We start from the raw sequence: 13,504 nt of genomic DNA on the forward strand, positions 1-13,504 counted from the left end.
GAGGGGAGGAGGAAGAAGAGAAGGAACAGTCACCGCTCATCACTCACATCCGTCCAGATCCTCCTGCAGCTCCTCCTGCACCAGCGACAAATCTGCGGCACAAAGAAGAGAAAAAATAATTTAAAAAATAAATAAATGCTTCCGACAATCGGAAATTTCAACAACAACAAAAAAAACCACCAACGAACTTCCGAAAACGTCAGGGGTTTTGACACAAACTTTTTTTTTACACACACACACACACAAACAATGAACGCTTTCAAATTTTACGGAAATAGTTATCGACAAATTTCCTAAAAAAATTTTTTTAAAAATCTAAAGCAAGCAGGTTAAAAGTGGGAGTGTGGGTGGGGGGGAGATAATTCCCCGCAGTTAAATAAATAAATAAAGGAGCAGCCAACTCTTCCCTACCCGCCATCTTGTTGCCCCCCCCCCCCCAACCTCCACCTCCGGTCCTACATTTAAAACACTCCCCCCACCCAAACCTGCCTGTTTTACGCGATCGTGTGTCCCCCCGCCGGAACTGACCGGGCAGCACCCAGTGCACAGAAGGAAAAGGACCAGGCCCCTCGCGGGACTGGAGTGCATCATCAACATACCAAGCATTGTGATTTAATTTGGCCACGTTTCCTTTCTTAGAAGTTATAATTTGGTGTTGATGCGTCGGGCCTTTTTTTTTTAGAAAAAGAATTCATTGTTGGCGACACCACTGTCATTCTCAAACGAAGAGTGGAAATGCCCCTTCATCCCCCAGGTTCTCACCTATGTTTGACATTCAGCGGCGTTAGCTCTGGTCGAATCCCCCCCCCCCCGCCCCCCCAGCATCAACACCCTGCGCATCACCTGCATGGACCAGCTACTAGGCCAGGTCAAAGGCTGGGTATTCTGTGGTGAGTAACTCACCTGACTCCCCAAAGCCTGTCCACCATCGACAAGGCACAGGTCAGGAGTGTGATGGAATACTTTCCACCTGCCTGGATGAGTGCAGCTCCAACAACACTCAAAAAGCTCGACAGGAGGACAAAGCAGTCCACTTGATTGGCACCCTTAAACACTTCTACTACCAATGCACAGTGGCAGCAGTGTTTACCATGCACAAATACACTGCAGCAACTCGCCAAGGCTCCTTTAACAGCAGCCTTCAAGCCCACGACCTCTACCGCCTAGAAGAACCAGGGCAACAGACACATGGGACCATGCCATCTGCAAGTTCCCCTCCAAGCCACACTCCATTCTGACTTGGAATTTTATCAACATTCTTTCACTGTCTTTGGATCAAAATCACCTTCTTAAGGGCAGTCAGGGATGGGTAATAAATGCTGAACTTGCTCACATTTTGTGAGCGAATTAAAGAAAGTATTGGAAGATGTGGACGTATGCTCACTTCCCTAGACCAGGTCTAATTCTAGTACCCTAAGGCAAGCTCAGGGAGGACAGAAACTTCCCATTAAGCAGATGCCCATGCTAAATCAGTTAACTCAATATCGAATGGAAACAGAACCAGGAATTGTCCTGCTTGTCATAGTTCATCAGAATTCTTGATCTTCAAGAGATGTTATAGCTTTTCATTATCGTCATTCTAGTGACTACATATTGATCATGCTATTCCAATTATGCATCAGAACTCAAAGAGGTGAGCTTTTACAAGGTCTCCATTACTTTTTCTTGAAACACTGCAATCCATATGGTTTAGATACGAGTCAACAAATTAACTCAATTCCTCCTCATGTGACAATTCCCCCATCTGAGAAATCAGTCCAGTGAACATTCATTGCACTCCTTCTAAGACAACTATATCCTTCCTTGGGTAAGAAGACTAAAACTGTACACAGTACTACAGATGTGGCCTCACCAAGGCCCCTTAAAATTGCAGTAAGACTTTGAAATCTTGTACTCCAATCCTTTTGTGATAAGACTAACATACCATTTGCTTTCCTAATTGCTTGTTTTACCTGCATGTTAACCTTCTGTGATTCAGACCCAGATCCCTCTGAACATCACCATTTAAAAAAATATTCTGCCTCTTTATTTTTCCTGCCAAAGTGGATAACTTCACACTTCTCTCCACATTATATTTCATCTGCCATATTCTTACCCACAGACTTATGCTGTTGACATCCCTTTGCAGCCTCTTTGCGTCCGTCTCACTGTCTACTTTCCTACCTAATTTTGTATTGTCAGCAAACTTGGATACATTACACTCGATCTTCTCAGGTGATTCATTGACAGAGAGAAAAAAATAGCTGAGGCCCAAGCATTGACCCTTGTTGGTTACAACTTGCCAATTCAAAAATGGTGGGCAAGTGAGCTTAATGCAGGATAGGATGCAGGCACTAGAGTTTTGGATTTTTTCATCACACACAAGTTGTAACGTGAAAATAAATCAACCCAACTCAACCAGCCTGTGTTATTTATTCTCAAGCAAGGGTTGGTCCTCATCTGGCCTGTCCTGTTGCCAAAATCTGATTCCAACCCTCACTTTCCTTTAGAGTTTATGGCTGACAATGGCTGCTGCAGTTCTTTTCTATACTGCTGCGGGTATTCTGGAATCTAACCTGGAAATGTAAAGGATTCTGGGAGCATAAAGAAAGGCTTCCAAATGGAATCACTTGTTACAAATGTTATGTACAGTATAATAAATACAATGTTTCAAGATGCTAATTTTGCAAAGTAAACCATGAAGTAGCCTTTAGAAATGGATTTGGCTGGCAGAATGAAATGTTAAGTGTTAATACTTTACAGTGTGCCTAATGTACCTGAAATAATTAGTTATGCAAGAAGTGTCAAGTGATTTGAATTACCTTGGTAGCTTTCCAGTTATGAGTTATTCCTCCTTGCCCTTTCTCTTTCTCCCACCACAAGTGTGAAGCTATCTGTACCTGACTCACTGAGTATTTCCAGCATTTTCTCCTTACGTCAGCTATCAGGTTAGTTCATTGCCAAAAATATCATAACCCTTGCCATAGGGTTAGATGAAGAAGGGTGAAAGGAGGCTTATATGGAGCCTAAACACTGGCACAAACCAGTTGGGTCGAATGGCCTGTTTCTGTACTGTGGAAATGACATAATTCTATGTTACGTTGCACCACCATCAATAGCATCTCCAACATCAATGACAACACTGCAGTATTTGTTCTGCAATGCGACTGCTGCTAGAGGAGGATCTTTAGCCAGTTAGCATCACTACAATTAGCCTTCGCCTCTGGCACTGTCTAAATGTTTATACATTTTCTTCTTCTGTGCATACCTAGTTGTTGCTTTGGTGGTGCTGGTCCACTGAGATTGACTGATTTGATATTGAGCAAAGGCATGGTCAGTTTTGGCTGTTCCCCCTTCCTGCTGTCAAATAGCACAACAACATTCATCATCGAGTTTCACACATGAAGAACAGCATCAAGGAGCTCAAGCAAAATTGAAGTCAATATGGGAATCAGGAAGAAACACTTCCATTGTTTAGAGTCAAACCAAGCACAAAGGGAAATGGTTGTCATTGTTGGAGATCAATCATCTCAGTTCCACAATCTGCTGCAAGAACTCCTCAAAGTAGTGTCCTAGGCCCAACCATCTTCAGCTGCTTCATTGATGACCTTCCCTCCATCATAAGGTCAGAAGCATTGGTGTCCATTGATGATACCATTCACAACTCTTCAGATACTGAAACAGTCCGTGCCTACATGTAAGAAGACTTGGACAGCATTCAGGCTTGGCCTGATAAGTGGCAAGTGACATTTGTGCCACATAAGTGCCAGGCAATGACCATCTCCAACAAGAGAAAATCAAACCACCTCCCCTTGACATTCAATGGCATTATTATCACTGAATCTCCTTCACAGGTCTAAATCCTGGAGCTTCCTCCCTAACAGCACTGTGGGTGTACCTACACCACACAGACTGCAGTGGATCAGGAAGGCAGCTCACCACCACCTTCTTAAGGGCAATCATGGATGGGCATTAAATGTGGGCCGAGCCAGTGATGCCCACATGCCATGAGTGAATACAATGCCTGGATGAGTGAAGCTCCACAACATTCAAGAAGCTTGACACCATCCGGGACAAAGCATCCCGCTTGATTGGCACCCCATCCGCCACCTTAAATGTTCACTCCCCACCACTGGCACACAGTGCCATCTATGCTACAAAAAGCACTGCAGCAACTCACCAAGCCACCTTCAGCAGTATCTTCCAAACCCATGATCTCCACCACCTAGAAGGACAAGGGTAACAGGTGTATGGGAGCACCACCACCTGCAAGTTCCCCTCCAAGCCCCACACCATCCTGGCTTGGAACTATATCGCATTTCCTTCAATGTTGCAGGATCAAAATCCTGGAACTTCCTGTTTTGGCAGGAGGATGGTAAATGCTGAGCTGCCCACATCCCAGAGGGAAACTTGAAGCAGCTACCACAACTATTTGCAATTTGTACTTATTTCGATATGTGGGTTTTGATTTCAGTAAAAAGGAGGCCAAGTCTTATAGCTTTCTTACAAAACTAAACTAAACATTTATTAATAGAAGAAATGATTTTAGGCACATACATAGATCTACAAATTACTATTATGATAACTTCTAAGTCCCCTAAATAATCTAAACCCCAGTTAAGGCACACGGATTTTAAAAGACCCAGGCAAAGTAACACACAATACCCTGACCAGTCGAATTCAAAGTGAGTTTTTCTCAGCTTCAGTTCCTTGTAGACAGCAGCTTGAGGCTTAGATGCTGGAGGCTTTTCACACTTGTGGTACATCTTAGAACCTGCCCTTACACACAGCCGTTGTACCCGGTTTCGGTACCAACACAATAGGTGGACCTCAGTTACTGCAACTAGTCTCGATGATATTATTTTGAAGCATGAATTCAATTTCTTTCTGTACTTGTGATAACTTTGCCGGATTTCATCTATAAGGATGTTGCCTTAGCAAAGATGAAACTCCTACACATCACATATGGCTAAATTTGTCCTTCCCAGCTTATTCCGACAAATATCTTTGTGTGACCGCAATAGCTTCCCCAAATCACTTTGACGCTTGTATGGAATGTAACTCAATATTGCATTTAAATTTTCAAGTACCCTGTCTCATTATCCAGTTTGATTAGAGGAAAATCAATTTCAGAATCCTGCATTTCTACCTCTTTTTCATTATTTACCACCACTAATACTTCCTTTTGGTCCTCTTCACTGTCAAAGTACTTTTCAAGCATATTTACATGACATACCCTCTACTTCTTCTATCTGGAGTATTTATTAAATAATTTACTTCACTCAGTTTCTTTTCAATCCTGTAAGGCCCACTAAACCTTGCCTTTAATGAGTCACCCAGTACTGGTAACAGAATGAGCACCTTCTCCCCAGCAACAAAACTACAAGCTGTAGCTTTCCTGTCTGCCTTCACTTTCATCACTTACTGTGATATCTTTAAATGTTCCCTAGCCAACTCACATGCTCTGTCCAATCTCCCTCTGAAGTTTGATATGTAATTCAGGAGAATAGTTTCTGAACTTTCACCCACCAATTTCTCATTAATCAATTTCAGTGGTCCTCTCATTCTCTTGACCATAAACTAGTTCAAAAGGACTAAAACCAGTCGATGCATTAGGAGCATCCCTAATAGCAAATAACAAGAATGGAATTCCTCCAACCCAATCCTGTGGATAATCCTGACTACATGCCCTCATCATAGTTTTTAAAGTTTGATGCCATCTTTCCAAAGCCCCTTGTGACTCAGGATGGTAAGCTGTTGACTTAAACTGTTCCCACACTGTTCATTACTTCCCTAAACAGCTATGACATGAAATTTGAACCCTGATCTAATTGTATTTCTTTAGGTGAACCATATGTTGTAAAAAATTTAGTTAACTCTTCCACAATTTTCTTTGTTGCAATATTTCTCAAAGATATTGTTTTAAGAAACCTGGTAGACATATCCATTATTGTCATCAAGTACTGATTTCCACTTTTAGTCTTAGGGAGGGGTCCAACACAATCAATCATGACCCCAGTAAAAGGTTCTTCAAATGCTGGAATGGGAATTAAAGGTGCCGGCTTAATCACTGCTTGTGGTTTCCCTATCACCTGACATGTATGAAATGTTCTGCAGAATCTGACTACATCTCTATTCAATCCAGGCCAATTAAAATGTGTCCTTCTAATTCCTAAATGCTCCCCCCACTGGAATTTCATGTGCTATCCTCAGAATCTCATTTCTATATCCAAATATAATTACAATCTGATGCACCTCACTTGAACTTTCATTTGCTGAAGCATGATAAGGCCTGCATTTCTCATTAAAACATTACCCTTAAGATTATAACATTCTGGAATGCATTTTGCCTCTGTTTCTGAGTAAGCTGTCTGACATACTGTTTTACTTGTATGTCCTTTTTCTGTAACTTCACTAACTGTCTTGAGTTAAATGCTTCAGCTGAATTGTCTTCCAGTCTTTCTTCCTGAACAATCTTATCAAACACAGTGTCAGCTAATTGGATTTCCACATCTTCTCTCTGCCTTTGAATTTCCTGTTCTTGCTTCGACCTATGAGCCTGTGATCTTGTTATCACACAACCTGGAAACAATCCAGGTTGCTCTCTCTGTAACACTTGTGTTGAAAATACTTCTACAGGCTGCTCAACTACCCCTAGGCATCACCCACAGCAGTGATCCAGCTATATCATTACCCAGAATAAATTGAACCCCTGCAATGGACAATTTTTCCACTACTCCAACAATCAGCCTACCTGTTTTCCACTTACTCTTTACATTTACCCCCCACAAGTGAATAGGTTTAGCATCTCCATGAACCCCATTTATTATACCTGTTGCTGCAATACCCCCTCTGAACAACAAATGTCACTACCCCACAACATTAAGGATTGACTAGCCCTTGTGTCTCTTAAAATTTTAACATCTTTATCTACTCAACCCTGCACACATGGAAAGACTTTCCCTTCACACACAAAACCTTTAAACATTCCTGAAACCTGATCCTCCAAATTCTCTTGGGTAATTTGTGAACACATTCCTATTTTTTTTACCTATCATTGATTCTTCCTGTTTTACCTGTACACAAACCACTGGTTTTTGCTGTGCCTGAACCTCAGAACCCATAGTACTTCTACTTCCAGAACTTTTCTGTACCCGAATAATTCCAACTGATTTTCCCTGCAATTTTTACCATACTGACTTCGTGTACCCAACTTTATTATAATGGAAACACCTCATTTTTGAGTGTCACTTCTACCCTCAGCACATTCCTTTTTATTTTGAGAAAAAACTTCCTGGGAATTTCCACCTACTCCTCTTCCCTGACTACCCACCTTCCTTTCACCTTCCTGTTTTTTATCCTTCTCTGATTTAAAAGGGGAACGGAAAAAAGGTTTAGCTCTATGAACTAACTCATATGCACTCAAGATAGCAATTTTTTTTACTACAACATAGTTCGCCGACATTTCTTCTGACAGTGAAGCATAAACCTCATGTGCTCTACCCAACAACCTGGGTTGGAACAACAATGTACAGTTTTCCTGTGGCCATTTCATCTGTTTAGCTATCTTCTCAAATGAAATAAACAACACCTCTTTTCTCAAACTTTGGAAGAACTTGTACAAATTTCAACATCTCCCCACAAGGCTCTAATCTGGAAATAAGTCCTTCCACATCTTCTGGTGTTTCTTTTTTAACTGCCAGCAGTTTACGCTGGAATCCTCTCTCTCTCTCTCTCTCTCTCTCTCTCTATTTCTCTTCCCTCCTTTTCTAACCTCTACATTTCTAATTCCCTTTCCTGTTTTTTTTCTCACCCCTGCCTTTCTGCCTGTTCCCTTTGAAAGGCTCTTTCTTTCTCATTTTCTGCTACCTCCATTTCAAGTTTTTCTGTTCCTTTGCTTGTTCATGTTCAAGCTTCTTCATTTGTAACTGAAGTCTCACTGCCTCCAGCTGTGACTCGCTAGTGTCAGATATCACTTCCAACTTTAAATACTGTGCTATACCTTCAATTATGTCTGCTTTCTTTGCCCCTGCAGGTAATCCCAGTTGTAACATACCCACCAATTCCAGTAACTTAACTTTATTTACCTTTTGTAAACCAGCCAAAGTTATAACGTCAGCTCTGTGACAAGTCTTAGCAACTGCCAAACCCATATTGCAGCCTCACCACTAATAAAAAACCTCACACCAACTCTTGAATTCAAAGTGCTTCTTGTACTCATAACCTTAAGATTCACCAACTCCAAACCAATCAAGGAATCTCAAATATATCCCGCAAAGAGCCCCTAATTTTTGTTATGGCAAGCTGATGGTAAATGCCAGGTTGCCCAAATCCCAGAGGGAAACTTGAAGCAGCTGTCACAATTATTTGCAATTTGTACTTATTTCGAAAGGTGAGCTTTGAATTCAGTAAAAAAGAATTCTACCAAATCTTATTGGTTTCTTACAAAACTAAACTAAACCTTTATTAATAGAAGAAATGATTTTAAGCACATACATAGATCTACAAATTTTTACTATGATAACTTCTAAATCCCCTAATTAATCTAAACCCCAGTTACACCTCGGTTAAGGCAACAGTGAGACACATAGATTTTAAAAGACCCAGGCAAAGTAACACACAATACCCTGAACAGTTGAATTCAAAGTGAGTTTTTCTCAGCTTCAGTTCCTTGCAGACAGCAGCTTGAGGCTTAGACGCTGAAGGCTTTTCATACTTGTGTTACCTCTTAGAATGCCGGCCCTTACGCACATCTTTCTCTCCTTAATACATAGTTTCCCCTTTGAAAGCAAATTCCCATTGTTTCACTATGGGAGGAATTTTCCGAGCCCGCTGGTGGCGGGTGTGATAGAAGGTGTGTGCGGAAAATATGGCGGGACCCACTTCACAACGGTGTGAATGCAGGTCGTGAGCTTCCCGCAATCGATCGGCGGGGAGCTAATTGTAATACATTAGCATATAACTAAAAGGCCATCCCGCCAGGCTCTTGGAATCCTGCTGCATCGTCCGTCCACCTTGGCGGGAAAGCACACCGATGTGATTCATAACAGCACGCAGGCGACGTGCACTTGGCGGCCTTCATTTTGGGGGAACTGAGGTAAGTGTTGTTTACAGGCCTCAGGGGTGCCAGGGTGGTTGGGGGGTTGGGGGGGAGGGGGGGGGGGGTGGCAGCAGCGAGGAAAACTGATGCCTGGCCTCGGAGGTGACTGCTGAGTGTTTGGGGGGTGGTGTCTGGGACAAGTGCTGCTCAGCCTTGGGTGGGGGGGGAGGCGATCAAGTGCTGCCCTGGCGCTACATCCCGCGCACAGACAATTGAGGTGGGGGGGGGGGGCAGGGTAAATGAGGGAAATGGCCACTCACTAGAGGCACCTGTATAAACTGACCATGCCTCTGTAACTGAGACAGATCAGGTGCAGCCACAGAGATATGATTGGGGTCAGGGTCCTAGCCTGTCCGCCCATGCGAGCATCACAGAGGCACCAAAGGGCCACCAAGTGCTCCATACCTTACCCTCCCTGCCCCGCACCCACCCCCTCACACCTCAGCACAGACTTGGAGTCCGCCACCACTTTACTGGCCTACAGAGCAGTTGGACTGCACATGTTGTACAATCTCCTCACCAACGCTGGCCATGTAGCAGTCGCTGCTGGAGGTACTCACAGCCCCTTGCAATCTCAGCATCCTGGTTTGGACCAGTATCACCCATGTCATAGGTTGACAAGGCAGCGCACTCAATTCTGGCCATTCGAGGGGTGACCAGCACTCACCGGAAGCATTAAGGGGTGGTCACACAGGGCCAGGAAAGGTGCTAAGTACAGCCACGATAACCACGTCTCTCTCTCTCTCTTACTGCAGGAGGACCACGTCAGGATCATAGATTCTGGTGACATAGCTGTGTGCCTGATGGCCTACAGAGACCGTAGAAGATGGAAGAGAGAGTGACTGAGGCACCTGGCTGCATATAGGCAGGAGCAGCAACCTCAGGAAGAAGGGGCAGTAGAAGGTCTCGCACATGCTGCCCTGGAGCGACAGAGAGCCGTGGCTGGTCAGTGCCTAGTGACACCTAAAGTCTATAGATGCTGCCTGCCATTCCTGCAGATGACTGAGAACCAGTGTCTCTGATGACTGCGCATGTCTAGGGATCTGGTGGCTCACATCTGCCACTTACTGCAGACTTGGTGCCAAGGTGATATGGAGGGCATCCACTGCCAGTGGCTGTGAAAGTGACTGTGGTGCTCAATTTCTATGCCAGTGGCTCCTTTTAGGGCTGCACAGGTGACCTCTGTGGGATTTCACAATCCCCCACCCACAAATGCATCCATGAGGTCACGGATGTCATCTTCCCTATGGCACACAACTTTGTGCATTTCGCCCGGGACCAGGACAGCCAGGATGCAAGGGCCACTGGATTCGTCCTGATCCTGGGATTCCGACAGGTGCAGGGTGTGATTGACTGCACCCATGTGGCGCTCAGGTCTCCATCTTTACACTCAATGGACTTCATCAGCTGCAAGGGCTTCCACTCACTGAATGTGCAGCTGGTATGTGACCACCAGAAACACATCCTGCAGGTATGTGCACTGTTTCCAGGGATCATGCACGATGCCTAAATCCTGAGTTGTTCGCAGATCCCTGCAGTCTTCCAGGGTCCACAGAGGCTGCAGGGTTGGCTCCTTGGGGACAAGGGCTACCCACAGAGGCCAAGGCTGATGACACCCGTGCGGCGGCCTCAGGCTGCAGCAGAGCGACGGTATAATGAGGCTCATGTAGCAGCTCACAACTTGGTGGAGCAGACCATTGGGATGCTGAAGATGCAGTTCCAGTGCCTGGACTGGTCTGGTGGAGCCCTGCAATACAGTCCACAGAGGGTGTCATGCATTGTCATCATCTGCTGCACCCTTTACAACCTGGCGGTGCAATGGGGAGAGGAGCTGGCTGCACCTCTCCTCCGACGTGGAGATGAGGATGAGCAGGTCCTTGGTGGTGACGATGACGGGGATGAGGTTCTCGCACTGGCTAAATGAGGCAGGCACACTCAGGAAACCCTCATAGCTGCCAGATTTGTGGACGATGATGATGACATGCAGTGAGGTGTGCCCATAGATCCTCACATCGCCGTTGTGAATGTTTGATTCCAGTCTAGCTTATCTCAGTGCTAATACCCTCTGTGAGAACGCTCCTGTCATGGAGATGTAGTGGAGGCCCTAATAGTCACTCGATGGCAGGAGGATGATGTCAACATGCAGTGAGGACACTCCATAGATCTTCACATAGCCTCTGAGAATGCCCCTGACTCCTGTCTGGCTGAGGGCAGCTCACTTGCGCTCCATGATCAGGGCCATCTCAGAGATGCAGCCATGAAACTTTAGAAACATCCGATGCTGTGTCCACTTTCAGCACCTCAGCCCTTCGGGAGCTGGTGTACAGCATCACTGGTCACAGACGCTGGTGTGATTGGGGCCAGCCCCACCTTAAAGGTGTTGAGAGCACACAGAGAGTATGAGAGAACTCTGTGGCACCTGCCCATTACATCCTGGCAGCAATGACTAACACCGCCGAGGTGCAGGCATCAGTAATGTTTCCAGGGAGTTTGAGACTGGACCATTACTGTGGTCTGAAGGCTGCACAGAGCACAGGGAAGAGGCCTGGACTGAGACAACTGCCTTTTATCTTGGGCAGAAAGATTTCACATCTGAGTGACAAGAACACTGCTCATTAGAAGAAGGAGCCATAGGCAGTGAGACACTCTTGGGAGTTTATTGACAATAGTGAACATTATGTACAAGTTATTAACACCTGTGCCCAGGCTGTGCAACTAACTCTCCTTAACTTTCCTAACGTCACTACATCTTGGTGCTCTCCGGATATCCACAGCGGAAGTGGAGGCAGCCTGCTGACTGCTACACCCTGTCTGTGATGACTTTAGTGGGCATCCTCTGGAGGGCTGAGACTTGGTGGGCCCCGGCCTGCTTTTGGGGTCCTGCTGTGTGGCAGTGGTACCATCCCTGGCCTGTGAAGCTGGATCTGTGGAGGTCACAGGAAGAGGGGAGTCAGATGGGCCGGTTACTCCCAGAGAGTCCTGGGTGGATGGCCCTGGAGTGTGCACCTGCTGATCCTCCTCTCTATGGGTGCTCGGGGGCCCCTGCCTGACTTCATGAGCAGAAGGGGTAGCTGGAGTGAGATTGAGCTGCCCAGCACCCCCCTTGTATTCACACTGTTTGGGGCCAACTATGGCATCAGCAATGGAGTTAAGCCCGCGCAGCAGTGCAGGAGTGACATCCTGGACCAATGTCTCCATGGCGGCCATCCTACCAGTGTTGACCTCGGTGCGTTGCAATGCCGGTGCTATCGCTTCAGCCTGAAGACAGACGGACTCCTCCATCGTGCCTTGCAATCTAAGGAGTACAGTGGACATCCCTTCCTGATGTTCCCGAGCTTGCTTTTGCAGCTCCAGCAACTGTGACATGACCGAGTCCAGAGGCTAATCATTTGACTCGGACTCAGCAACCTACTGGCCTCCAGCAGCCCTCCGAGTGTCGGGGACCTGGGAAGTCCCTGCCTCCACCTGCTGTGGATCAGACAGTGCGACATGCTCACCAGATTGCGGTCCTGAGGCGACTGCAAAGCTAGGTGCCACCGAGGTGTGTGTCTCTGCGCTGGTGGAGGGTGTGGTTGAGCGCTGTGATGGGACTTCAGGGAGGGTGCCTTCAGATTCCTCTTCAGAGGTTTCTTTGGAGCTTGCTTGGAGGCCCTGGGTCATGGACTCCATCTGCTGCTTCCCAGATGTGCCTGTGGAAGCAAGGGGAGATAATTAATGCATGGCAGTGGCCTGTGAAACAGGGCACATCACTCACAGCGTGGTTATCTGATGGACGTTGCACTGCTGGATCCTCACTTGGTAGAGCAGTGCTGACCTCACTGTCAGCACAGGACCAGTCCCGGTCATCGCCGGCCAGCTGGATGGCTCTGTTTTCAAACTCTGACAGAACTTTGACTTCCGACATCCCTCCACCCATCTGTATCCTTTCCCTCCTGTTGTATGCCTGTTTGTCTTGCATGGATAGAGATGGGGAGAGTGTATCAGGATGCCTGCCAGGCCAGATGATAGAAAGCCTGACCTGTGTGGGTGGTGAGTGGTCCCATGGACAGGGTGAGGACGATGATGGTGTGTGTGAAAGAGTGAATGGTAATGTTCCTTGTCCTGGCAGTGAGTGAGGGCCCTGTGGATGTGTGATGGGTTTGTGAATGTGTGAGTTGGGAGTGATGAAAAGAGTGACTTACCCTGGCGGAACAGAGGAGATCATTCATCCTTTTGTGGCACTGGGTGGCTGTCCTTTTCTGAAGGGTGTTGGTGCTGACCACCTCTGCCACCGCCTCCCAAGCCGGGTTGGTGACATTGCTACCCAGCCTGCGATCAGAGTGGGGGTAGAGCACATCACGACGGGCCACCACAGCATCCAGCAGTCACTCAAGGGACCCATCTTTGAAGTGGTGGGGCGAGGGCTGCAGTCTTTTTGCCTTTGCT

The 13,504-nt window shown here is 46.2% G+C and overlaps 1 protein-coding gene across 3 annotated transcripts in view; it reads right to left on the bottom strand.

Moving 5' to 3' along the window:
- Nucleotides 1–433, bottom strand: part of LOC121279007 (serine/threonine-protein phosphatase 4 regulatory subunit 1-like) — a 72,528-nt gene extending 72,095 nt beyond the window's left edge. For 2 of the 3 annotated variants that reach the window (XR_005943311.1, XM_041189735.1), the window contains exons 1-2: nt 412–433; nt 48–92 (exon numbers count right to left, since the gene is read on the bottom strand). Coding sequence is in view for 1 of the 3 variants with exons in the window: in XM_041189735.1 (XP_041045669.1) it covers nt 48–92; nt 412–418 (52 nt within the window). In the remaining 2 variants the exon portion in view is untranslated. The remainder of the gene's footprint in view (nt 1–47; nt 93–411) is intronic. The other variant, XM_041189740.1, reaches the window with a different exon arrangement.
- Nucleotides 434–13,504: the final 13,071 nt, after the last annotated feature.

Source organism: Carcharodon carcharias, chromosome 6 (assembly GCF_017639515.1).
Source record: "Carcharodon carcharias isolate sCarCar2 chromosome 6, sCarCar2.pri, whole genome shotgun sequence".
Lineage (NCBI taxonomy): Eukaryota > Metazoa > Chordata > Chondrichthyes > Lamniformes > Lamnidae > Carcharodon > Carcharodon carcharias.